At 40.1% G+C, this 26454-nt stretch overlaps 1 protein-coding gene across 5 annotated transcripts in view; it reads left to right on the top strand.

Annotated features, from left to right (window-relative positions):
* LPAR1 (lysophosphatidic acid receptor 1) overlaps nucleotides 1–26454 on the top strand; it is a 71266-nt gene that overhangs the window by 28272 nt on the left and 16540 nt on the right. For all 5 annotated transcript variants that reach the window (XM_027652610.1, XM_027652613.1, XM_027652611.1 and 2 more), the window contains one exon: nucleotides 5794–6541. In XM_027652610.1, coding sequence (XP_027508411.1) covers nucleotides 5794–6541 — 748 coding nt within the window. The remainder of the gene's footprint in view (nucleotides 1–5793; nucleotides 6542–26454) is intronic.

The raw sequence follows: 26454 nt of genomic DNA, 5'->3' as shown, positions 1-26454 counted from the left end.
GAAGTACTGGGTAAGTTGCGAACAGGTGAGTTTACTGTCTTTTTGTTTTGGTTTGGTTTTTTTTCAGTTCTTCTAGCTTTCAATATCATAAATCTCCTTTTGCTTGCAGAATTCTACAATGAAAGAAACTTCATGTGCAGGTGTGTGTGCAAGTGCACGCACGCTTGCAGGTGCATGCGCGCTTCCTTTCTGCAGCAGTAGAAAATGGAGAAGTTGAAACCACGGAGCTTCCAATCTGGGGCCTTCTTGGGCCAGCTCAGTGTGCTCCTGACCATTACTGCTCTTCATTAATTGCTCTTGTGTTTGAACAGGGAGTTTCATGGCTTCTAATTTGTCTGTCCTCAAAAGATGTAGGGCTGATTTCAGACCTGATAGTTAGAGACCCTGTCATCTTCCAAAAGAAAGACGTTTTCAGAGTTAGCTGGACTTCCTGAACTCATACATTCCTTTTTTAACTCACGGAAGCTTTTTTGAACTTGCTTTTGTAGTAGTCAGCAGTGAATAAGCTCTGTGGAAGGTCAACAACTTCCCTGGTTTTATAGCCAGTCTGTGGAGGTTGTAGTTTCCAACAGGATCTGTGTCATTTGTGAATTAAACAATAAAATTGCCTCTTTTCCCAGTGTTGCTGCTACCTGGGTCTCTTTGCTACACTGAGTGCCTAGATATGCTGAGCTACCCTTTCCACGTATAAACTGTAGGATACAGAGAAATTCTCAGTTCATTTTCTAGTAGTTGGTATCTTTGTCAGCTCTAAGACTCTGAAGTAATAAAGCCTGCTATAAAAGCATCCTAAAAATTACTGGAGATGCTAGCTGTTACCACATGATCCTTAAGTAACTTCATGCTTTATCATGTTGTAACAGAGTTAAAGAGATCCCCTTACAGAGAGATTAATTTCCTCCTGTCTTTTCAGCTATGTAAAGGGCAAAATGAGCCTAGTGAAATGAAGTAGCCTGCTGGGACCAAACCACCATATCTTATCATACAGGTTTTTCTTAATGTCCATTGAGTGAATTACTTTGGAAGATGCAATTTTGAAGAGGAGGAGCTCTTGGATGTTGGTGGTAGAGTTCTATGCTTTCATTGTGCAGATGAAAATGTATCTGTACATCGTGTTTTTTAACTTCTACTTTTATCTTTGAAGGAAACACTACTCTTCTCTTTATTTTAAAGCTTTTGTTTCTTTTGTGTTCTGCAGTTTGAAAAATAGTTTATGCTTTTCATTAGAAAGTAGAGAAATTTTTTTGCAAATTGGATTTTTTTCCTCATCTGTTACAACTTTACTTTCATAAAGGCCATGTTTAGCAGTTGTGGGTTGAGAAAGTATTTACATATTGGTTCAATTATTCCTATACTTACTTGCTTATCCTTATTTTAAAGATATTAATTTATACCCTTCTTTGGGGATTTTGAAGTTGGCAGTTTCCTGAAGTTTTTCAGCTCTAGCCCTTCTGGTATGTTGGTAAGCTTAAGAGTATTTACCTAAGCTGAAAGCAGTGCTACTGATTTTCCATTCGCTGCTGCACTAAATGTAAAGATGTAAGACAGTTATCTCTAGTCTTAGTTTGCCAGTCCCATATTAGCCAAATAAATTGTTTTTCATCTCCTCTGTGTTCTGGGTAAGAAAATAGCAGCATGTCGAGGTTAATTCACTAAAGGAAAAAAAAAAAGAGAGGAACAGGCTGTGTTTGGAGACCTTAGGGTTAAGATATTTTTAAGAGTTTTCCTGAATATGGATTCATTTTTGTGGCTTACAAGTTTGAAAACCTCTGTAAAAGTCAGACCTTAGTATTCAAAGAATGTTCAGGTCTGTTTCTCTCTGCAAGAAATAACTGCACCCAGGCATACAGAGGGTGGGGAGATAGGGGCCCTTCTTTTCTTTTTTTTTTTTTTTCCTTCCCTGTTGGGATTGAGGAACTCTCCAAACTCTCAGACTGCGGAGAGGTTTTAAACTGATCATTTGCCCCTTAGGCACCCTGTGCTAACTGATGCTTCATTTAGGCAGTATCAATCAGTAGTGGTTGTAAACTTTTTGGCACTTGTTTTCCATCCTAAGTATCCCTCCATACATAGCCCTCACCCAATGGGCTGTCACTTACAACTGAGCTGACAGGATCCAGAGATCTCCTCTCTTCCTGGTCCAGGCAGCCAGTGCCTTCTCCAGTCTAGTCTCTTCCCCAGGAGGGGCAGGGAGTAACGGGCTAGTCACCCAAGGGTATCCCACTGTCAAGCTGCCCCATGCTGTGGATTCAAATCCTCACTCTGTCCTTTAGGCTGTGATGGAGAGGTGGGGCAGCAGTAAGATGAATCAAACACAAAACATGGGAAAGTTGCTTACAATGGCTGTTCTTCCCAGTCTCCCCACTGCTACCCCAGTGGTGTTATCCCATACAACTGGAGGTAAGGGGAAAACCAGACAAGTATAGCAAATAATGGCTGAAAAGGCAAAGGTGAGGTTCTAGCCATTGGATGGCTACTTGCTGACTGTAGAACAAGAGTGAGTTTTGCTTGTTAAGTCCTGGTGCCAATTTTCCCAATCTGTGTGTATTGTGTTGAGGTTATAACTACCTCTCATGATACTGAGAGATTTAACTCCATGTACTCTTGGAATTTTCTTGTTCTGTGTTTTGGGACAACTGGGTCTTGAGTCAGCTGCATATGGTGAGAGGGGATTTTGATTTTAACCTGCTTTTACTCCATCTGACTTTATATGTCTTGTTGGTTTATAACTCAGGCATTTTCTTTTTCTACACAGTTGTGTTCTAGAGGCTTTAGTTAACATGGGCAATTTGCAGCTTAGTTTGTTTTAAACTTCTGTTGAGATACACTGAATGGATGAGGTAAATCTCAGGGCACCACACATCTGGCTTACACAGGCAATGAAACACACTGAGTGAAACTTCAGGAAATTAAAATATAAACTTTCCTGCCCCTTTTCCTGCAGGGGCAGGAGAGGGGATGGAGCTGCCTGCTTGCATATGTCTTTTTGGTATGTTAACACTTTCAGTACTGAGAGATACATTGCATTTGCCTCCTGTTGGAGCCTTTCCAGTCAGCATCATGGCTAAATGTGATGCCTTGGGATTTTTATGTTTGTGACCTGGGAGGTCAAAACCTTCCGTTATGATATATGCTGGCATCCGAGAAAGCTGATCATCTGGAAGTCTCCTTTTTGAACTTTTTCCAGAGAACTGTCTCTTCTTGTGCTCTTCTTTCCCTTGGGAGTGAAAAGATTACTTTTAAAGGAGATCTCAGGTTTTGGATTAGAATGCCCTAAAAACAAAGCTTCTCCAAAATCCCTTATGTGAACAGTGTTTTGTTTTTCTGTCTTCAAAATGAGAGAAGCAGCAAGTAAGCCTCATGCTAACTTCTCTGAGATTGCTCAAGTGCTGTCATGTCTTTAACAAGTCTGACTCTGTAGCATTTTACATACTCTTATGAGTGTTGCATACATGCAGCCCTGCTTGGCATTTTGTGAGTAAGTCAAATTTTTTGTATCTTGTTTCAGATTTCATATGCAAATGTTAGGGGGCATATTACAAAATCAAGGAATAATTCACACTCTAAGCCTGTATGCAAAATAAAGACACAAAAAAAAAAGAAGAAAAAAAAAAGTAAAAACATGATACCTACCACATTTTAAATTTCTGAACTAAAAATATGTGTTCTTCCAGGTGTAGCAGGCCTCTTTCCAAAGGAGCAACAGTGGAGCAGGAATCATTATATATGGGCAGCAGGCATCTGAAAGAAAAAATTAGATCAATAAATATATAGGGAAAGAGAATTTATTCAGGACTGCAAAAATCCACTAGATCCTGCATCCAGATATTCCTACAGAAAGCAAAAACCCCATGTATCCACATAATTATTGCAGATGTTGGCAAGCTTTTATAAGGGCCACTAATTCATTCATATGACTTCCTCTCTCCCTCAAGGGTTCTTATATTTGACCTGTTATTACTACAAGGTCTTTAACCAAAGAATTAAAGCCAGATGTCTTGTAGCTAGGTCTCCTTTTGTTAAATATCCCTTGTAAATAATTTTTTTCTGTACAACAGAGAGATCCTACATGAGAACTTTTAAAAATTCTTAAATAATTAAGGCCAAAAGGCTTCAAACGTAAAATATAATGTATCCTAAAGGAACAGTAAAAGTTTTATCCTCATTGTGCTGAGAAATAGTATTTACTCTAGCTTTTTTTTTATCCTGGACCTTCAAATGTTTCTGATCTATGTTGAGGTTGGAAGTAAAATCTTTCCAAAAAGACCTTTTTCTTTATCATAAATTTAACCATCATGCAGTGCATTTGGGACTCACATGAGTCCAGTTACTAATTCTGTTTCCCTGTTCTGTACATTTTTGATTTCAACATGAGAGTTAGTTTAGCTGTAGCACTTCCTACAGAATGACTGGAACGGTCCAAAACATATGATTTAGTTTGTATGTTTTAGTGGGAAGAAATTGTCATCTTTTAGTATTGTTCATCTGTTCTTTGACTGGGCTTATTACCTAGTTTTTTTGCTAAAACTGATCCTTTTTTTGTAAAAATTCAAGTTTAGTCAATTGAGTTTCAGATCCATAAAAGTGGCACAGACAGGTCTCCTGAGTCTTGTGTAGAAAGTCAGGTTTTTGACAGGAGTTTCTTGGTTTGATTTTTTTTTTTAAAATTCTTTTACATCCTCATTGTATTCATATGCTAAACAAGGAACCAGGTTGTTACTCAGAGGAGTTTCTTTTTCTAAGGTTTGCCTTTTGGGAATCACACCTCAAGTAATTGATTGTAACTGAGAAAGGAAATTCATTAAGCATTTTCTTGTGAGCCAACAGTTTTATGCAAAACTTCCACATTCTGGTGAGGTATGGGGCTTGTTTGTTGCACCTATAGCTGTTCTTGGCAGAGTACTCGGCAAGAAAAATTAATCCTGTGTTCTCTGACATAGCCATAACAATATTTAATGCAGGAAATAAGGTTAGATGCTTTTAACACTAGTTAAGCCAAATATTGCTTTTCTTATTTCTTGGCTCACTCCTACTTCAAATTGGAATAAGTCAGTTCTGATGTGTTATATTTAAAAGCATTCTGTATTTCAAACCCTGCTTAGAAACAGGGCTGATGCTCATACAAATGCAGTGTCAAAGTTTTTTTTATTGTTCATACAAACCTTTCATGCTCTATGGACAAACACAGCCCCTGAAAATTCACAGTCTCAGAGCATATTGGCAGTCTTAATATTTAGGGTGTTCTTTCCACTTCTTAAGACAGGACAAGAAGGAATGCCCTGATGGAAAACTGAAAGAGTTAAAACCTGCTTGTAAATGTAATCCACTTTTTCTCCTCTTTGAGAAGCTCTTCTTTTAACATCACTACTCTCAAACAACAGTTTTATGCACTGATAACATAAACAAGGTGTCCTGTAGCAGAGTTAACTTTTCTTATTTATGAATTGCATGCTTTTCCCTTTAAGCGAATATTTGAGCTGGTCTGCTTGGCCAGAAGCTCATTTTCTATGCAATTTATGGCTACATCAGAAGTCCTGCTGGCTCCCAGAGCAGATGGAAGCATTTCTGGTTGCTTCTAATCTGGTTGCTGTTACGAGACTCCTCAGAGCAATTGTTTGCAAGTTGTGGAATGCCATTTGGTCTGAAAAAATAAATTTGTTCTGAAGCGTGTTCCCTTCCTGTCCCCCTCCCTGTTCTTCATGCATGTCTCATCCATGGAGGCAGTCATATGTTTTCAGTTCTGATGTCATTCTCTTTTGTGTTTTTTTTCTCTTTTTTCCCCTCTTCTTTTAGTCCACAGCCGTGAGCGAACCACAGTGCTACTACAATGAAACCATTGCCTTCTTTTATAACCGAAGTGGAAAATATCTAGCCACTGAATGGAACACTGTCAGCAAGCTTGTAATGGGACTGGGGATTACCGTCTGCATCTTCATAATGCTGGCCAACCTCTTGGTAATGGTGGCTATTTATGTCAACCGCCGATTCCACTTTCCTATTTATTACTTAATGGCAAACTTAGCCGCTGCGGACTTTTTTGCAGGGCTGGCCTACTTTTACTTAATGTTCAACACAGGACCCAACACTAGAAGATTGACTGTAAGCACCTGGCTTCTCCGTCAGGGTCTCATTGATACTAGTCTGACAGCCTCTGTAGCCAATCTGTTGGCCATTGCTATTGAGCGGCATATTACAGTTTTCCGAATGCAGCTGCACACTCGGATGAGCAACCGGCGAGTGGTTGTCGTAATTGTTGTTATCTGGACTATGGCCATCGTCATGGGTGCCATACCCAGTGTCGGATGGAACTGTATTTGTGATATCACTCACTGCTCCAACATGGCACCGCTCTATAGTGACTCCTACCTGGTCTTCTGGGCTATTTTCAACCTGGTCACTTTTGTGGTCATGGTGGTCCTATATGCTCATATCTTTGGGTATGTTCGCCAGAGGACTATGAGAATGTCCAGACACAGTTCTGGACCCCGCAGAAATCGGGACACCATGATGAGCCTCCTGAAGACTGTGGTCATTGTGCTTGGTAAGTGCTTACTTTCCCACCCTGATCTCTCCGCTCTGTTTCTTATCAGGTAATTTCAGTAATGCATGTCTGGCTTCTGGGAGGTCAGCAGCATTTAGAAGACTCTAGAAGAGGCGCAGACAATAAGGATGCCCAGAGTTCATTACTGTGTTGGCACTAGCAAGCATATTTGTCGAAGTTGATATAAGAAACTTAGTCACTCAGCCCTGTAGTATGAAACTGATGAAAATCCAGAACCCCAATATGTAATGTGGTGGGGGTTTGCAGCAATGCATGTTTAAAACCTATTGCAGCAGCCTATCATAAGCAGAGTTTACCCTTTCACCTTTGAAGATGCCAAATAGCCAAAAACTTAAAATAGTACAAGAAATCTCAATCTTCCACTGAAGTACCTCTTGTCTTCTTTTTTGCTACCCAAAAGGTGGTGTGTGTAGTCATGCAAAACTGATATCTGGAGAACAATGAGGGACTACAGGCTATTCATGAAAAGACTGTCTGTTAAGCAGGACTGCATATACCGTTCCCTTAGGTCTGTAATGTTTGACACATCTCAGTATCTGTAACATGGAGCACTGATGTTCTCCAGCACACTGCTGAGGAGGTGCCTAAGCATTAGGGCTTGGAAAACAGGGAAATGTGAGGAAAATACTGTAACACGCTTTGGACCCAGGAGGTTCCTGTCATTTTGTGAATGACTTTATTTGGGTTTTGTCTTGGGCTCTGTTTGCTTACACAGGAGCACAGCCTGACTACTGAGTACCATTGCCTGGTGATGTTCTTTGCAGTTTGTTCTTTGTTGCTGCAGATGACAGTGAGCTGAAGGTGGCCGAGATGGTGCAGGTTGTCTCCTTGTCCCAGCATATGTTCCCACCTATTAGGTCTTCCAGCACAGTACATGAGTCTCCTGGTTCCAGTACCCGGTTGCATCAAAAGGTTGCCCTAGTAGTCCATAAATGCAACAGTATTCAGTCCAGAAAGCCCCAAAACTTAGCCCCGTTTCTCACTGTGACATCATGATTCCCATAGCTTTACACCATGACTTGTGCTTTCTACCACAAACATGACAGAATACTTGCAGAGGTTTGGTGTGAGTCACTGTATTAACGCACATGTTAGTGTAAGAATTTACGTGTTGCACTTTGATCTAGTGATTAGCTTTGTAACCAGAATATGAATTGTGCATTTAACTAACCTATTCAACCATTGATAAGATGTATTCCTATGTGTCTTTCTCTTCAGGGAAAGAATATCTATGAGTTTTGCAAGGGAGACTCTAGTGATGGGTAAAATCTCTCTTGACTTCCTGGTGGTTTGGAAGTCTGTCCCTCCCCACCTCCATGATCCTCCTGGCAGAAGGCAAGATGAGGTTAAGAACATAAGGAAAATTCAGGTTTTGCAGTCTTCTTTTGGGGAAATAGATCCTTGTTTTCCCTCCTAAAGGAATTACTGTTCATACAGCAGTGGAGTATTTCCTGTGAGGTGACAGACTGGCTCAGACTTGGAAAAAAAAAAAAAAAAGTATTTGGAAAATAATGAGCACTTACACCAACACAATGCAGAGTTCTAGGAGTAAATAGTCACTGAAATAATATCAGATGTCAGCTAATCCCAAGCATGTATGGGACTAGATGTATATATGCAGCTGGAAGGGTGCATTGTTGCACTGTCTTTTGTTCTCCTTATGAGCAGAGGGAAGATGTACAGGCTGCTCACTGTGACTACAACAGTACAGGTGCACAGGGAACATAAAGTGACCCTTTTTTTTTCCTTAATAAGTACCATATATTTTTCAGGTATTGTTCTGGAAACAGTGGAAAAATTCCTGGGGTTAAGTGACATTAACTAAACTGAATGTCACTCCAGTTTAGCTGTAGATGTAGTTCAGTAATACCTCTGATTCCTCAAAGAGGCAAGATTTTTCAGGACTGAAGGTAGCACGTGTTGAAGCTTTCTTCAAAATTCAAACAGGAACTTATTTCTTGTTACTGCTGCACTTCATTCACTGCTTTGCACACACTATACTTTAGCACCTCTTCTAATCTGCATAAAACACTGTTTACAAAAAGTGATAACATACTATTTTATTAAATCTGTTTGACAGAATCAAGGCACTCCTAGGCTGTGACACTCTTCACCCTATACTTGCAGCTCCCACCTTGGTATTATATTACAAAGGGATTGGGTTTTAATTTGGAGTGGTTTGGGGTTTTTTCTTCAGCAATATGGTTTCTTTGGCTGGAGGAGGTCAATCTCAGAGCTATAGTGTAAAGAAGCAGCAATGCTTCCACATCCAAACCACCTGTGAGACACTGTTACAAGATAAAGATGACTGGGAAACAGCTGTGGGGTTTTAGTGTAGAGTCATGTTTGGTTTTTTTTATTTAATAAATAAATAATAGACTGAAGCCAAGAATTAGGCTTGGGGGCAACCACAGAGACTTTTGGGGAGTTAAATGTTTGTGCATCAAGGTGTTAAGAAATGTTCATTAATTGCCATTAGTTAAGGAGTGCCATCCCATATTGCTGAATTTGCCTTTCCAATGGAGGATTGTTTTCTGGTTCTAAAGAAAAAAGCTAAGCATCACTTCAAAGTGCAACATAGGTGACATATCTCAGTGTGGAGTAGGCGGTGTGGTCAGCCTGTTGATCAGGTGGGTGTGCTACTCTGTCACTACTTGCAGTCTCCCTGTAAGTCTGGCCTAAAGTTTTCATAAGCAGAAGATTTTTTTTCAGGTGTCATACTTCCTAAACACTTTCTTCAAAAGGTAGTGCTGCAAGTTTATCTTGGGAAGGGCAGAAAAAGTGTGTGTCTCAGGCTGCATGGAGAAACTTGCTGAACACTCACCTCATGTAATATGGCTTTTTCTGCATCAGTGAACTTCAATAACACAGAGGAAAAGAACCCCTGCCTTTCTTAATGGTGCAGATTAGGGTAATAATACATTACTGTTTAGGACAGAGACCAACTTTTTGCAGGAGGTGAAGATGGGAAAGGAAATGTTTCAGTTTATTCTGAAGATCCTTCTACTTTCTCTTCTGCCCCATAGCTGAGTGGGGAAGGGAGCTGTTGTGTGTCACCCTACTTTACACAGGAGAAGACAATTCATTTTGGAGGAGAGGGATGGTGCCCAGGCATCCAAGAGAAAACAGAACTGGGAGTCTGGGTAAACGTATGAGCATTGGCAGAGGGAGACCATTCCTCGTGTTAGAATCCTTGTTGAAATGCTGCTCAGCCATAACTAACCCCCTTGTGAATTGGGCAGCAATGAACTGTTCATTTGACTTTTAAACTTCCATAAACGAGTGTCCTGGAGTTATCCTCCTGGCCGTACTCCCAAGCCACGCTGCTCCTGCACGCAGAAGAGCATCTTTTCCCCTGTCCCCATCCTCGCTGTGTTTTGGGGACAGGAGGGGGAGGGAATTAACACAAGAGTTTCTTGTTCATTAGCTGCCTAGCATGGCCTACCCTCCTCACGCCTTGCTGCCTTGTCCGAAAGGGGAAGAGCTACCCTAAAGGGGGTGCAGTCCTCCAGGCGGTGATGCTGTCAGCATGTGCGGGGAGGATGCCAGCCGTCTCTGACAAGAGGGTGATTGTGTGGGGAGGGCTGTGGCCGCTTGACGCGCTGGCTGGAGCGGTCGGGATCTGGCACACTGTGTCATCCCACAGCGCGGGTGGCATGCTGAATCCTAGGAACAAGTCAAAAGCAGAGAACAGATTTTTTTTTCATGCTCTTTTGTGTTTTTTTTCCTTGAGTAAAAGATTTTAAACAGAAGGAAGTGATTTCATAGCTGAGCCCTTTTTTCTTCTAACAAGGCTGCTTTTGAAATCTTTCAAAAGTAACAAAAAACATAAAGCTCTTTCTCTAGACCATGTCTTTCCTTTGCATTGGGACTAAGGAGGGACTGATCTGTGTACTCCACATAGCCATAAAATCTGTCTGGTCTGGCTTGCAGCTTAATGACACTTTGCCTTTCACCACCACCAAGTGTTCCCTTTAAATGAGCAATCAGGGAACAGGCAGAAACTGAGCAGATACATCAGCTGAAACTTGGCATTCTCTCTTCCGTTCTCCACGTTTTCTCATGTTACATTTAAAGACAAAGCTAAACTGTTTTTCTGGTGAAGGTCATAGTTAGACACTGAATGCATTTGGCTGGGCCAGATGCAGGTTTGGCTTTTTTAAGAAGCAGTGAAAGCAGCAAATGAAGGATTTCAGAGCTCAGGCCTGGAAAAAATAGCTCTGGTCTGGATTTCCTTGGCCTGGAATAAGGCAGGAAAGGCTAGGGTCTTTCAAGTGTTCCTATATACCTGCATTTGTAGAGAATTACCAGCTTAGGATGTTACTGCTGAAAAGCTAGCCTATATTTCTCCTACCTAAATGCTGATGAAACATCCAACCTTAGTTTGTCACCTCATGTTGTTACAATGTGGATAACTCTGCCATGTTCCTCCATATGCATCTTTGAGCATTCTTCTCTATTTAGAATTTAGGCTGTAAGATTGCCATACTGAGGTTTTGTAACTGAATGTTAAATAATGATAATAGCAACAACCCTTCTTGTGTGTATTTTACTAATCCTGACTATTAGCCTTCAGTATTATGTGAGTTCCCAAGGGTGTTTGGGCAAAATTAGGCATGCCTGTTGAGCCAAGCACCACAGCTAACCCCCAGGATGTAGGGAGAGCAAACAGTAGATTCGTGATTTCTTTACAAAACACCCTTTATGTTCCTGGGAAGTAAAAAGCCACTTAAGACTTCCCGCCTGTAAGATCATCCTCTTTGTTTGCAGGAATGAGGTTTACTTTGTAAGACTGGGAAACTGATGTGGGCACACATGAAAAAATGAAGGTTCTTTTTGTATAAACTCTTTTGATTTAAAGGAGTCTTACTGTGTTTGAAGGCAGTTCCTTACTTATTATAACGAAGGAATAAATGCAAGAAAAACACCTGGAAGTTAATATAAATATAAATATAAATATAAATATCTGGACGGGTAGAACTGCTCTGCAACAGCTTTTTTCTTGCCCTGTCTGCTGCAGTTATGAATTGCACGAGACTTATTTTTGTAGCTTTTCTTTCACATCTAGGTACCAAATGGGATTGGAAAGCAGCAAATAACTACATTAATGCACGTGAATGTTCACATATGCTGTAGCTAGACAGTTAAAGCAAATAAAGTGCATTTTTGATAACTTTAACCTTTCTGAATGATTGACTGATATGCAGCATTTCATTTCAGGATCAAAAAAAAATTGAAGTTCTGTGAAAGCACATTTTTAAAAAGACATTTTCAATGTCTGCACTGTCTCTTTTGACATAAGGTCTGTATCTTTACTTACTTTCCCCCTCATGCAGTAAAAACACTTGATTATCAGTAGAAAATAAAAAGACCGTGAAATAGTGCTACAACCTGATCAACAGCACATCATGTCTTGACAAAGGCATGTCTGATGTCTTTATTTCCATACCCCTCATGCACTGCCCAGTGGTTAACTGGAATGGTTTATCTTTGTTGTCCTCCGAATCACAGGTCTTTGACCTACCTGAGCCTTATGAAATATATTTCACCAGTTACCTGGTATGTGGTCCTAGACTAGAATGGAGATGATCTTGTCTAGACAGAGTTTGGTTATGGTGTCACTCAAAATTTGACAGACCTTCCCTACGCATGGAAAGTTATTCTTGTAGGCCAGAGCAAGCATCAGCCCTGGTAGCACAATGCAGCTTATGGGAGGATCTTTTGGAGAAACTGAGGTTTAACTGTGAGCCTAGTGACTGGAAGAAGAACAGCTATTCACCTCCTCCTTGAGGAGTCCTGCTCGTGTTGAGAGAGATGAGCTCTCCAGCAGCATTTTTCCTGAGATGACTTGAAACTAAGGATGTCATCTTAGCTTGGAGATGTCCTTCTGTCAGGTTGCAGTGGCCCCATGGGAGATAAGAGCAGCATCCAGTTGGGTTTTTTTCCTTGACTCTATTACCTTTTCGTTAGAAAACCATGCTGGGCAAGTGAGATCAGGCTGGAGTTCATACGAGAGCAGCATTTTTCACAGCTTCTTCTCTGGAAGTGGAGCAGTGTGAAGCCATAAATACCATGTTACCCTGTGGTCAGCACAGGGGAGCCAGTTCAGAGTCACCAACCCTGTCTGACCCCTGCATCATAGTAACGTCACTTTGTGTATTGATTTAGTCCTGGCGGAGAAACAAGGCAATAAACTCTGGAACTGGTGCAGGCAATACAAGTCTGAGCATCAATGATTTTCTGTTCTAGCACACAGGGTGCAGTTATGTACAGTCCCAGTGTTTTTAGATAAGTATATTTTAAAAGTGCATAAACTGTAAATTTAACCCCACAGTTGAGTAAACTGCGAAATGTTGCTGATGACTGTAGTCTAAAGGGAGAGGTCATAGAGTTTACAAAATAAATTCTTATTACTATTGTATGGAGAGGGAAGGTTTGTCATAATGGTTTTAGAGCTGCAGTGTGACAGCAATACTTTCAAACTGTATCACCTAACATTTGCATGAAAAAGTGAAATCTTAATTAAAATTATTTTTTTAATAGCACACATTGTCTATTCTACAGGATTTTTGATGGCTTGGATTTCTTTCTCTTCTTTCAGTGGAAGGCCTTAAGAGTAGTTCTGATTGCTTCTCAGAAGCTTCCTTGGAGGAAAATAACACATACAGTTTTTTTTGGGGGTGGGTGGTTTCCAGGGTTTGCTGTTTCTACTTTTGATGTATTAGGTATTATGGTTTTGGTTTTGTTGTTGGAGTTTTTTCCCCTGTGCATCCTAATGACATTTTGGTATTGACTTAAAAAATCGGTGTACTTTCAGCTTGCAAGTAGATGAAGTAGAATGGAAGTCTTTATATTATTGCATATATTTGTTAGAAAGTTACATTGTGAAATCATTCAGATTTAATAAAAAAAAATAGGATTTTTAGTCAGTGATTCTTAACAAGTGGACTAACACTTTTAGGTTTATAAATGTAGATGTCTGTATTCTTTTTTTCTTGCTAAATACTGCTTGATTGCTATATTAGATGGGTCTAGCACTGTTTGGTAAAAGGAAGGCAAATTTTCACAAAGAACTGTTAAATATCAATTAGGTTTTCTGCTTTCAGTTAAAATAAAAGAGGCATGAAAACTTGCCAAGGATCTAAGCGGTAATCTCTACATAATTATGTAGTGATAGTAATGTGTCTTAAATTTAGGACCCCTTGGACTTTCATCAGATGTTTCTTGATTGCTTCATGTTTTTCGTGCTGCTAGTAAAAGGGGTACTGTGTGTGCTCTCTGACAATCTGTCTCTCTAAATCTCACTGATTTTCATTTGTAGTCCTGCAAATGAATTCTGGTGGGTCGTTTTGAATTTTGTCTAGTAGCTCCAAACCAAATCTCTTCCCATTACTGCTTGGCTATTGAGGATACTGAAAAGAAAAAGAATAAGGAAGCACTGATGCTGTGGTCAGTTTGTTTCATAAGTAGCTTTTTTTTTCAAAACAAGCCTGTGCAAGCTCCACTGGATAAAGCAGAAGTTATTGGTGCCTTGCATTGGGGTAGCTCTTTCTCTGAACGCAGAGTATGGTTGAGTGTGGAGAGAGTCTCGTTGTAAATGTTTTGTTTCATTTCTTCACTGACTCTCTCAATTAAATTTATTACATCCACAGCTAAAGCTGATACAACCCTGGTTAACTGTCTTTTCTCTAAAGTATTACAGGTATCCCAATGGAATTCATTGCTTCACCCTGGGGAAACCATGTGGAAGTTTCCCCCTTCGGTTAGGAATAAGAATTATTTGTTTTCATTTAGGATCCTTTGAAACCATGCTCGGAGGAACTTCCATCATTTCCCAAGGCAGGAATGTGGTTTCATTTTATTTTATTTTTGAGGGGGGGAAAAATCCCTCTAGTAAATACACTCCTTTAAGTATGGTGAAAATGAGGCCTTGTTTAATAAAAGTCTTTCCCCTGACTTCAGTGTAATTTATTACCTTTTCAGAGAAGAAATAAATTTAAAGGGCAAATGAAAGCTCTCTTCGTTTTTCCAAGAATGGTCAGAAAGGGTAAACCTTAAGTAGTTCTTGCACTTGTGTTCACCTTTTGATTAAAAAAATATTATAAACAAAAAATAAATTCTAATTGCTCACATAAGTTTTGTCTTGTTTCCAAGAAGCTTCTAAAAATTAATTACAATGGTAAAAGTAGGTATTTTCTCAACAGGCCTAGGGAGTTGATTTTTTTTTTTCCCTTTAATAATAATAGGATTTGGAAATCATATCTTCACCCTAAACAATAGAATTCAACATTTTGTGTTGAATCCAGGTAGAATAACAAACTGCTGCTGAAGGAATGATATTCACCTACTGAAAATACACACCAAATCAAAGTTAATTAGTAACATATCTTGCTCTGCCATCACATTCCACTTAGCAGTGCTACATCCACGAGGGAGTACTCATCAAACTGGGCTTCTCCTAAGCAGTGGAGGTAGGGATGGTTATGGAACATTTGCTCTGAAGCAGAGGTCTTGGTAAACTTGGAGAAAAGCTGATGACTCAGGGCAGAAATTGTTATTAAACAGCAATTTTGAAAATCAGCATTTACAGGAAGACTTACTTGTAAAATGCCAGCACATGACCAAGTCTTACTGATTTCAGAGATTTTGAGCTGAATTTTTTGCAACAGAAGATGGGTATCCACCTTTAGAAGAGGCAACAATTATACGTTTACAAAGTGGCTGCTCACAAGATAACATTTTTGTCCCTCCAGAAAGCACATAGTTACACGGGGAGTTGGTTCTAAATGTTTTGGTTATTTTCTTCATTGACTTTCGTGGTTACATTTCTTGCACCCTCTAAAACTGAGGCATCCTTGGTAATTGCTAAAGCAAAGCATTTGCAGTCTGGAAGGTATGGGGTATAAGGTCCATGTCTAGCCACTTCTGTTTTCACTTTTGTGATACCATTTGTTTTTCTTGTGTTTCAGCCAAAACTGTTCGAATGCAAAGCCAAACTTATAGCTAGACCTCAGCTTGAGAAATTATGTGAACAAAAATGCCAGCTGTTAGCTAGTTGCATTGTAAAACTGCATTCAGTGAGGCACTGAACTGTTGTTTGTTTCCACCAGTGGAAAACACTGACAACAAGAGACTGTTTTGTGGAAGAGGAGCAGTGGTGCTCCTTCTGCGTTGCATCATTGCACATGAGCAGTGCGAACAAGCATTCTGGGTTGTTTGTTTTTTTCTAGGATAATCCATGAAAATAGAAGAATATCAATTTTAAATATCAAATTGTTTTTACCTTTATAGTTTCAATAAAACTATGGCTTTTAACATCAAAATACAAAGTTGCTACAGATGGAAAAGCTTACTGAGACATCTGAGGTGCAGCAGCCAGTCAGTGAGGTGGGAAATGGTTGGCAGTGAATGATAGCTTTCAGATAACAGCCTTTGTGCCTTCCTCCTTCTAGTCTCAGCATGAAAAGAATGTTCAGTGAAAAGGCCTAGTTTGTGCATTCTTTTAATAAATGTATTTTGAATCTGAATGTAAAAGAGAAATATGATTCTGAGCTCTTCTAGTGCTGGCAGAACAGCTTCCTATTTTCCTGTTTCATATTGGTGGGGATGCTGTCACTGAGCTCCCAGGTGGACTGGTTTTTCTTCTCTTTTTTTTTTTCTGTTAGACAAAGATATTTTCTTTTTTTTTCCTTTATTTTTTTTTCAGTCCTTCCACGAGTTTGTTTCTCTCACGCGCTTACACTTTGATGCCCTTCTTTAAAGCTGGAAGCATCAACAACAGCAGAAAATCCCGATGCCTTCTGTAGTTCTCATTTGGGAAAACTTTGTGTCACCTTTCAACTTTGCTCAACCTAAAAAAAAAAGTCTCTGAAGTTGATTTTCCTGTATCCATATGGAGAAATGCTGATATTATGTCCAAGTGTGCTTCTAGTGTAATGTGGCAGGTCCATAGGTGGACACGTATCCTTTCCTATCAGTGCCTAGAGAACAGCTAAAGGGCTCAGAGCTTGTATGAAAGGCCATGACACTTGAGAAGCTATGACACAGTTTGTAAATCAGAGGCATTTGATTTCCATGCTCTAGTGTTATCCATCACTTTGTGCTGTTTAATGATGCACTGGAGAAGGAAGGACTGCTGTAAGTGAAAATGCTTGGTTTCCAGACCCACTAGTGAACAGGAGGTGTTCAAACACCCAGGGATGAGTGCTTTGAAGTTTGTGGATAGGGTGACCTTAAGTTCTGCAGCTGGGAAAGTGAGAACTTGGTCTATAAAACCGTCCCAGACATACCCGCTGTGGGGGTGGCCATCTGCTGCTGTGGGCTGATGTTAGAAGAGCAACCTCTGTGTGTTGCAGAGGCTAAAACAGTAATTCCTTGATGTTAGCATTAAAAGCCTAGAGGTTACTTTAAAAAAAAAAGGTTCAGACAAGTTTTAGGGGAGAGACAGAGTGCAAGTCTGTTACATATCTTTGTATTGGAGTAAGAGCTATCTGCTTGGGTCATTCTGTTTTAATAAAGTACTTGGTATCTGATTGCAATATAACCATAGATAAGCAAGAACAGTTAAGATTTTTGAAATATCTTCCTTCATGAAAGAAGTCGTCTCCTAAAGAAGACGGGGGAATTTAGCTGTTACACTGAGGAAAAGCTGCCAAACTCCCCTGGACTCAGTACCTTCCTTGTTCTTCTAAAAGCAGTTTTGAGGGAGCTATTTCCCATCTTCTGGTATTGATGTAACCTCAGAAAGAACTTGTTCTGACATATGGCATTGATAATTCTCATATTCCCTTGTTTGAAGTTGTTTTAAGGTGCCCACTTTTTACTTTTCTAGAGAAGTACAAGGAGTAACTTAGAGAAGAGTTTTTTAAGCAAAATCTGAGTGTATAGAGAGTAAAAAAAACCTGTGTAAAACTACTGCATATTTGTAGAATGGCTGCCAATTTCTTCTTTTAAACAGACTAAAATTGAAAACTGTACTTCAGAAAAGGAAAGCTCAAGGAAAATTTTTAAAATACATTAAATGGTTTTAAACGAAGGATTTCCTTGATGATGTGCTGGATTTTTTACAAAGTTGGTTACCTTCAGTGAGTATCAAAATATACATATTTAATGATATCTTTTCTATTATAACTGTGTCCTGCTTATATAAGAGAAAAGGATGCACCTGAAACTGTGCTCACTTTTCTCAACTTAGAACAGTTATGCTAACATCTCAAAACAGACCAGGCCACAACACCAGGGACCTGATGTTGCCTGCCATTCTCCCTTGAGACATGCTACTCCTCCCATTCTGCCTTCTTTGGTGCTGGTGCTATAGCACATGCATTGCTGTTAGCTTCCATGAACTGGGAGGAAAAAATTCTGCATAATAAAAAAAAACAATCTATAATGTCACACCTTGAGCATATGAGGAGCTGGCTTTTTTTTATTCTCTTCAGCTGGCAGTTAGAGTGAGTGACCAGTTTAGTGAATAACAGTATTAAAAAGACGGAGTATCTGTCGGTGCTACAAGGTCTACTTTTGATAGGGGCAAGTTACATTTAAACATTTACTAGCACAGACATGAGCTTGGGTATGAACTTTAAGCTATGAGGTTTCTACCTTCAGGTTACAACCATTTAATTGGGAAATATATGTCTTTCTTAAGAAACTGTCGACTTTACGTGATATGTAAGATGGCCACTTGCACTCAGTTAGTTGGCAAAGGGTCTACAAAGAGTAACCTAACTCCAAGTTGTGAAGAACCTCATGGTTGGGCAACCTGGTTCCAGCCAGGACAGGGTTAATTTTTGCAGTAGCCAGGAGGGAACATGGCTACAACCTAGAGGATATTTAGTGCCACCTCATGTCAGCACTGAACTGGGGAGTACTGTTCCTAAACCATGACAATGGGGAAAGGCACCAGCCAAAAGAGTAAAGTCCTCTTTACTTTTAGTAAACATCTTCTCTGCAAATAGAAAAGCATAACAACTCCCATCTATTTGTATCATGCTGTAGGAAGCAGGGTGGGTATTTCTGACTCCTGCCTGTACAGATCAAAACAGAGTTTTGTGATAGCAAATTTGTTTTTCTTGAGCTGGCAGACATGCAAAGCTTGTCTGCCTAGTGTTTGATGTTCAAAGTTATGTCAGCAGGGCATACCAAGTTCTGGTTCAGCCTCTGAAGGCAAATAGAAAAATGGAGAAATGGCGTTCCGTGCTGGCCACTTTGTCTTCCAGGAGATCCCTTGTCTTTGCCATGGAAAAAAAAAAAAAAGAGTAAAGAATATGAAAGCCCTACCCTATAAAAAGTAGCATATTTTATTTCCAGTGGATGATTTCCAAAGTAACGTCAAAGCAGAGAGGTACTTGGCTCTTTAATTTCTGAGTCCAAAACTTTTGCTTTGTCTGGGTTTCCTTCTGATGTCATCCATTCCCTCCCCAATGCCTCATTTACTGCTGCTGTACAGAAGCAACTGCTATGTATTTCTTGGAGTTCTCATTTCAACCAGCTTTCAAGCTCTCCAAACATCTATTAGTAGTTTGTCCTTCCTGCTCCCTGGTGGAGAGGTAGAGTGCACCTGAGGAGACGCAAACTATTCTTCTACCTAAAGGTAAGAAGTGAATGCAACGTCTTGTGATCCTGTGACATCCTCAGGTGTTTCAGTGTCATCCTTCATGTGAGACTAAGAAATTTCTATGTTTTCCATCCATGAAGGAGTTGGAGAGGTCATGATCTGCAATTTAAATAGTTCAGAGTTAAGCCTCCGATTTTTCTATCTGCTGCTTCACTTCAAGCATATGGTTTGTCAGCTGGCTTTGGAGGGGGTTTGTATAATTTCAGTATAGCAAAAGTCTTGCTTGGTCAAATGCTCTTCTGTTTTAACCTCTCAAGCACATACCATATTAAAGGCACAACCTCCATTTAGTAATTACACTAGCTACAAATGAGACTTTAAAGTTACCTCAGTTGCAGGTGTCAGCGTTGAAAACAAAAGAGGTTTGCATTGACATGGATTCACCTTTCAGGGCCAAGGAAGATACTTTTTGAAGAAGGTCTTCAACCTGACTTGACAGAAATCACTTGAAGGTGGGTTGTGCTGCCAGAAGCCACAGAGATGCCACTGAGTTACTGAAAGGATTTGCCATCTCAGTGTGCCCAATGGAGACGGTAGGGTGGTGCACAAGCTTGAAAGGCAAAAAAAAAAAGTCTTTAAGGTTGACAGTGACAGGAACAAAAAACTTATATTCCCCTTCCTACCCCACCCCACCCCATGTGTGTCAGTTCATTCGAAGTAACATTTAGGAAACCAAAGAATCATTTACCAAGAAAATGGGCTCACTAAAGTTCTTGTTTTGAGGCTGATGACTCAATAATTACTATTTGAGAAAAAGAGACAACTGTGTATGAGGTGAGAGTAGAAGAGATGCAGTACCATGGTCACTGAAGCTGTGTGTGTACATGGTAAAAATGGAAGAAATGGACGTTTTGTTCGTTTCTGGAACTTGTGTGAGTGCTTCATGAAGGCAGAAAAATTTATTTCCACAACACATCTTTTGGAAGTATCTTTTGTGGTATATAGCACTGGAATGTATTCATTGTTCCTCGAAGAGATCACAGTTGGATTTTTATTACTATTTCAATAAACATGCTTGTTATGTAGCGAAATAGAATCAAGTAGGCTTTTTGCTTGCTCTGCATTTGTTCTGGTGGAAGAATATAGGGTGCTCTGCAGGATTTAGCTCTGAAGTCATGAAGATCTAGGGCTTTCTTCCTTTTCCTTTCTCAGGTACACTAAGGGATTAATGATATCTGTGTTGAAAAATCTGTCTGCCCCCAGTGAAGAGAGAAGGTAGAAATCCCCAAGATAGCTGGCAATCCCACAGCTATCTCTGCTCCCTCCTTCATAGGCTTCTATAGGGCCTCCTGCCTGCACCAATTTCATCACCAGGGAGGGTGCTCAGCTCTGTGCCTCAGGGATAGGAGGTACATGAAAAGGGCTACCTGGATAACATCCCTCTCCTGCTTGGCCCCTGACATTGTTCTGCATGTTCTCGTGTATTTTTGCATTTTGAAACCTCTTTCTTAGAGAGCCCTTGCCCTGGATAGAAGTAATGTTGTGACATGGCTGTAGGGTACCGAGGGATAATTCTTTGCTACTTGCTTCCTGCCTGATGCTCAGCCTTGATACACTCGGCCTTCTAATTGCATTTTGGATTTACTCTCCTTCAAAAAAGAGAGAGTAATATCAGAGTACATGGTAGCTTGACTTCCTTCCTATTGTTGTCACACATATATACACAAAAGTAAAGGGAATGCATATTAGTTATAGGCTATATGGCTTCTACAGAACATGGAGATTGAAAATGGTCCTTCACTGAGGGTAATCTGCGTTTGATCCTTGGGTATTTAGCCAGTGTTTTGCACAAAATGAGTTGTTTGGGTTTCTCTCTTGCCAGCAGAAAAGATTGGCTTAGTTCTCTCTAGAGGGAGGAGAGGTCAGTTTAAGTAAACAAGCAAAGCGAAGTACTTAACTTGCAATAAGTAATGTAGCATTCTTTTGATGAACATTTCAGCTTTCAGCCTATTCATCCATCAAACACCTAACTGCTGCATTCACCTTGTGGTGCTCTGTGGTACTGTTAAAGAGCTGAAGGCTTTCAGGTACTCAACATTGGCCTTGCTTGCCCCACCAAGTAGTGTGAGAGGTGCAGATGAAGCTGTATGCACTCCAGAAATAGGAGCTTTTAAACACATTCCAGAGAACACAATACTGATTGATGCTGTTTCCTGTGAGATTTTCTTTTTATTTAAATTTTTTTGGTTCTTCACTCTTCTCTCTCTCCCCCCGCCCTGTTCCTGTCTCTCCACTCTCTTTCTTTATTTATAACTTTATCTCCATGGCCTTGCCCCGCTACAGCTGGCAGGCAAGATCAGCACCTCTGAAAGCCAGCCCAACCACCACGATAAGACGTGGGAGCCTGAGTTGTGGGAGGATTGTGGGGCCGTCACAGTCAAGACCGCCCTGTCCTGCAGCACTGGGGGCCCCATCTCGCGTGCCTCTGAGCTGGATCAGGCTGCCAGATTCTCCTGGCAGAGAAAAGCAGTTCCAGGCCTGTTTCCAGAAAATAAAGTGTAGACACCTTCCTGCAAATCATTGTCATAGGCATAAGCACCCAATATATAGAGATTTACTCCTGTAAGAAGAGAAATCTTTTTTTCCTGAGCTTATGGAACCATGTTGTGAAATGACACAAGTATCTGTTCCATTTTTACCTGCCCATAGAAATACCATCGGTTTTTTCCAGCATGCATTAAAAATAGACATATTTAAACCATAAGAGTAGATCTAATCAAACTGTTACTGGAAATATGCTTTGAGGATTTGACCTCTTACATTTCTTTTATGGAGACTGATGTTGATTTTAAAAGCCAACATGGTTTAATTAACAGTGTGCTTTTAATTCACTCTGCTTTTGCTGAATTGTTTAGGGTTTTTTTCTAGCTTTTGAAGTGCTTTAGGCTTTTGTTTCTTCATTTGTTTTGCTGAAATTGCCTGTTTCATGCCCTGCAGTCCTTCTGCAAGTTGATTACATTCAGAAGAAATTCTGAATTCCTTAAAAACTGAAATGCTAGGAATTGAAAAAAAAATCAGTAGGAGTCACCCATTAATTTTAGATATGGAATTTTAATTTTTTTCCCTTGAAAAGTTTAGAAAATAGTACAGTTATTCACCATTAATGCCTCTCATTGATATATCTCTCTGACTGAAGGAGAGAGGTGCCTCAACAGGAGGAGCAGTGGGTACCTTGTCTGCTGGGTAGGCAGGCATTTGCTTCCCAGCTTCCCTGCCTGTGATGATCCAAGAGAGAGGGGAGCCAAGATGCAAAAGAGCCTGCTGCCCTTGGCCACTGCCCAGCATAGGTCAATTTACTGTTACTGCTGAGATTTCGGGGGGCTAAGGGTTGGGTTTCTTGCTTAGGGTAGCTTCCTCTGGGTCCACCAGAGCCCACAGAAATCAACCAGGGCTGGGACATATCCTCTGGTTAATGTTGCATGTCTTTCAAAGTTCCCCAAAATTTTCATTGTTTTATGAAGACTATAACTTCTCCTCAGTGTTCTGGGAAACTCAACACCAAAATTTTAAACATTATTTTATTTTAATGTAGTTGTCTCATACTTCCAGTTCCTAAGTTCAAGACCCACTTGATCATCAGTAATCGAAAAAGTGGATTGCACATTAAAAATGGCCGGTTAAGGCTTGATCTGTAAAGAAATTGCTCCTATTTGAGTATTTACCATCAGAAGGGATGCTCAGCCACAGATATAGCAGCTTTCCAGGATACAGTGCATACAACAGCGTCTCACATTTCTAACACCTCCTCCATTTAAAATGAGTGGAGAGAGCTGGCAGAAGCACAAGTTCTGCATTTGTCTGTGTAAACACAAGGATTTCACTGCAAATATTGTTGAAATCTTAGCAGGGACACGAACCAGATTTTCAAACCTGGCCTTGACCTTAAAAACAGTGATAAAATGTAATAAAACTCTGACTGTTATCCATTCATAAGCTTTGTACTTTATGCACTTCACTTTGAAACAATATGTTTTTCCCCCCAAAGTTTGCAGAGTGGTCTCCTGCATCCACAGCCTGACTATTAAGAGTTACCCTTAACTCATACAGTAGAGGGAATCTTGTAAAGTGTCAGTTGCGGAGTGTCTCCATGGTACATTGGACTGCTGAGTGCAGATTTCCCCAAAAATAACAAAAATTACCAAAGAAAATATTATACTTGCCAGAGGTTTTACTAAAGAAGTTTGATATCCTTCTTTCCATTTGAAGTTTAAGTTCACTGCCTCTTTTTGCTGTGAATGCTTTCAAGCAGAAGAGCGAAATGTCTAATGGATGCAGCATTAGACATTTCATTGAACATCTCTTCAAATGTATGTTAGAAAGCAGAAAGGACAACAAACAAAAAAGTCAGCCCAAGCAGAAGGCTTCTGGTAGTGTTATAAAGAGTTAAATTGGTTTTTTTTAATCAAAAGTAGTGTTAGTACAGTGCATAGAAAAGGCACTAGTATTCTGATAGAATTGCCTGTAAAGCTAAAGGCATGCAATTTTGCAGGCACCATTTTGCAGTAGTGTGACAGTGGAGTTCTGTGTGTGCTGAAATCTGTGATAATAAGAGACAGATGTTGCCACATCTTGAAACCATCTCCTCCACTTCTGTGACACAAACTGACCACTTTCAAAAAAAGACCAGAAAAGTCCACGTGCTTGGAAGTATATTTTCTTTGTTTAAACACCTCTATCTTTCATGCCCCAGGAAAATAAAACACAAAGTGCTTGGAAACAACAAACACATTGCCAGCATTTTAAAGAGCTGTGAGAAAAGATTTTCTAGGCTAGTGATAGGTTTGGACACTTCATGAACTAACATGAGAGATATCAGGAATAAAATTATCTGGAAATATTTAATGATTTGGTAGCTCACTTCATGTATGAATTGTTCTTTAATTTAAGTGGAGAAATTGTATTAGAATATTTTCATCCTTTTTGATTAAAAGGTGAGTATGCATATTGCAGTTTGTGTCCTCAGAGTGAGGTTTTTCCAGGCGATCTCTCGTTGTGAGCACAGTTGCCCTCTTTTTAGAAGTGTTTTCTGTCTCCAAGACTTGCAGTTCATGACAACTATGTGATGCTGTCATGTTAAGAGTAAGGCAAATTTTTCTGACACGTCAAGACTAAAGAAATTTAACAGAAAATAAACCCCCTTGTGTTCCAGCTGGTCCTCAGATATCAAAGGGGATGGGGGTGGCTGGGCTTAGTTTCTGGATCTTAGCCAATTCAACACTAAGCAACAGAAATACAGAGCCAATGCAGCACTCTTAAGTCCAGTCATTTTCAATAAGAACTACCACAATTATAGACTCACAAGGAGTACGATACTATGTGACACACTATAAGCCTGGTCACTCCCAGTGAGTCGTCATGGCGAGGCTAGAAGTCTGGTGGCGTTCAATAGCTCTCACGGCCAGGTGCAAAATAGCAACAGAGAAGCAGGTTCTTGTTGGCTTACTTGTGATAAATACACTGTCTGTGGAAGCACACGTGTATATTTAAAATATGAATAATACAGAGAACGACAAATGCATTAAATTGCGAGGTGAGTATACCATGCTAGAAGTATAATGACAGACACAAGTCAGCTTTCTGAATTTCCCAAAGAAGCACTTGGTTTAGCTGAGACCTGAGTGTTCAAGTCTTACCCAATAGGCTTCCCTATGGGTGAGGAGATCACAGAATCACAGAAATGTGGAGTTGGAAGGGACCCACAAGGATCATCAAGTCCAGCTTTCAGCCCTACATAGGACCACCCCCAAGAGTCACAGTTTAAGACAAGAGGGTAGACAATGATAAAAATAAATGAGTGCTTATTTTGCTAGTGCTTATTTTGCTAATCAGAAAAATATGTGCTGAAAATACCATGAAATGACCAAATGTACAGTATGACAGTCTGAAAGTTCTGCTTGATGTTCCCTGTTCACTGCCCTGTATTCTCATGCACGTGGATAGAGTATTAATGAATACAGTTACAATATTGGGGTTTGGATGGCAGGACAAGAGCAAGAACACTGATGCCAGTAAAGATTCTTGTGGTGTCACTGGATGGCTAAGGAAGCTTAATGTTGATTAATTTTGAAGGGCAAGTAAGCAGACACATCCCTTGATGCTTGCCTCTCCTAGAAGATACCAGAAACAGAAAAATCTGTGCTCTTCTTCTCCCTTCACAGTTTGCAGAACAGCTAGTAAGAGTGCAGCAGAACTGAAGCTTGCGGTGCTGGTTGGTTTGGCTCCTTATTATTTGAGGCACAGCTGTGATCATTCTCCAGGCTACAAAGCCTGCCTGTTAAAGACAAGCAGCTGGAGGCATGGGCTTTTCCTACAGCACTGAAATGGCCCCTCTGCCTTGCTGCATTCATCCCTAATTTTGCTAGCTTGACTTTGTTATGGCCACTGCTCTGAGCTCTGTATAAAAATGAGGAGAAGCCAACAAGTATGATCAGGAGCTTCAAATGAAGTCCAGTAAAACTGATATGAGTTTGCATCAGGGCTTTTCCTTTGTGCATCTCCCCTATGCACTGGTGCTGTGTTGAAGTTTACCTTAGTGTTGCCTCAATATTCTTTCCATTGTTAAAACATTTTAAAAAAAAAATGAAGACACCTCTGATTGGCACCTTCAGTGCATTGTGGAATAATTAGGGAGATTTTATTCTTTTCTGAAGAAGGAAAAAATACCTGTGTATCTCATTTAGAACATCAGAAGGACTTCTTAGAAGCAATTAATTTGCTGAGTAGAAGGATTTTGCAAGCAATTTTCTTACAAAGTACTAATAGCTTTTTTATCTCTTTTTTTTTAAAACCCAAAAATTCCTCAGTGGAAAGACGTTTTTCCTGGAAGGTCTCAGATTATCTCATGTAGCTTCGTGTTTCCTTTAGGTGCAAGCCCTCAAGTGTCTGCTAAAAAAAAAAAAAACAAAAAAAAAAACACAGTCATGCAGAAGTCTTCCAAATTCATGCATCAGCTTGTGTGTTCCAAAATAATCTAACTTAACATTTCAGCAATGCTGAATTAAATAAATCAGAATGATCCACAGGTACTATTTGGGGTGTGCGTTGGAGGAGGAGTACTCAGTGTTGGTGCTTTGATTAGCTGCCATTGCAATAAAACATATTTCCGGTGTCCCCAGGTTCTACCTCCTGGACGTGTGCTGGTGCTGTTGAGCACTGCTAGTGAGCACAGCCTGTCTGCTTGTCTCCTCGGTTCTGTATGCTTTTTTAACATGGAGCAGTACAAAAGCTGGCAGCAGGAATTTGAGGAGCTTGGGTTTTTTGATCCTCTTGGCCCTGT

This window comes from Corapipo altera, unplaced genomic scaffold (genome assembly GCF_003945725.1).
Source record: "Corapipo altera isolate COAL_440 unplaced genomic scaffold, ASM394572v1 61286, whole genome shotgun sequence".
Taxonomy (NCBI): Eukaryota; Metazoa; Chordata; class Aves; order Passeriformes; family Pipridae; genus Corapipo; species Corapipo altera.
Note: the sequence above shows the minus strand (reverse complement) of the source record. Positions and strands in the feature narration are given on the sequence as shown.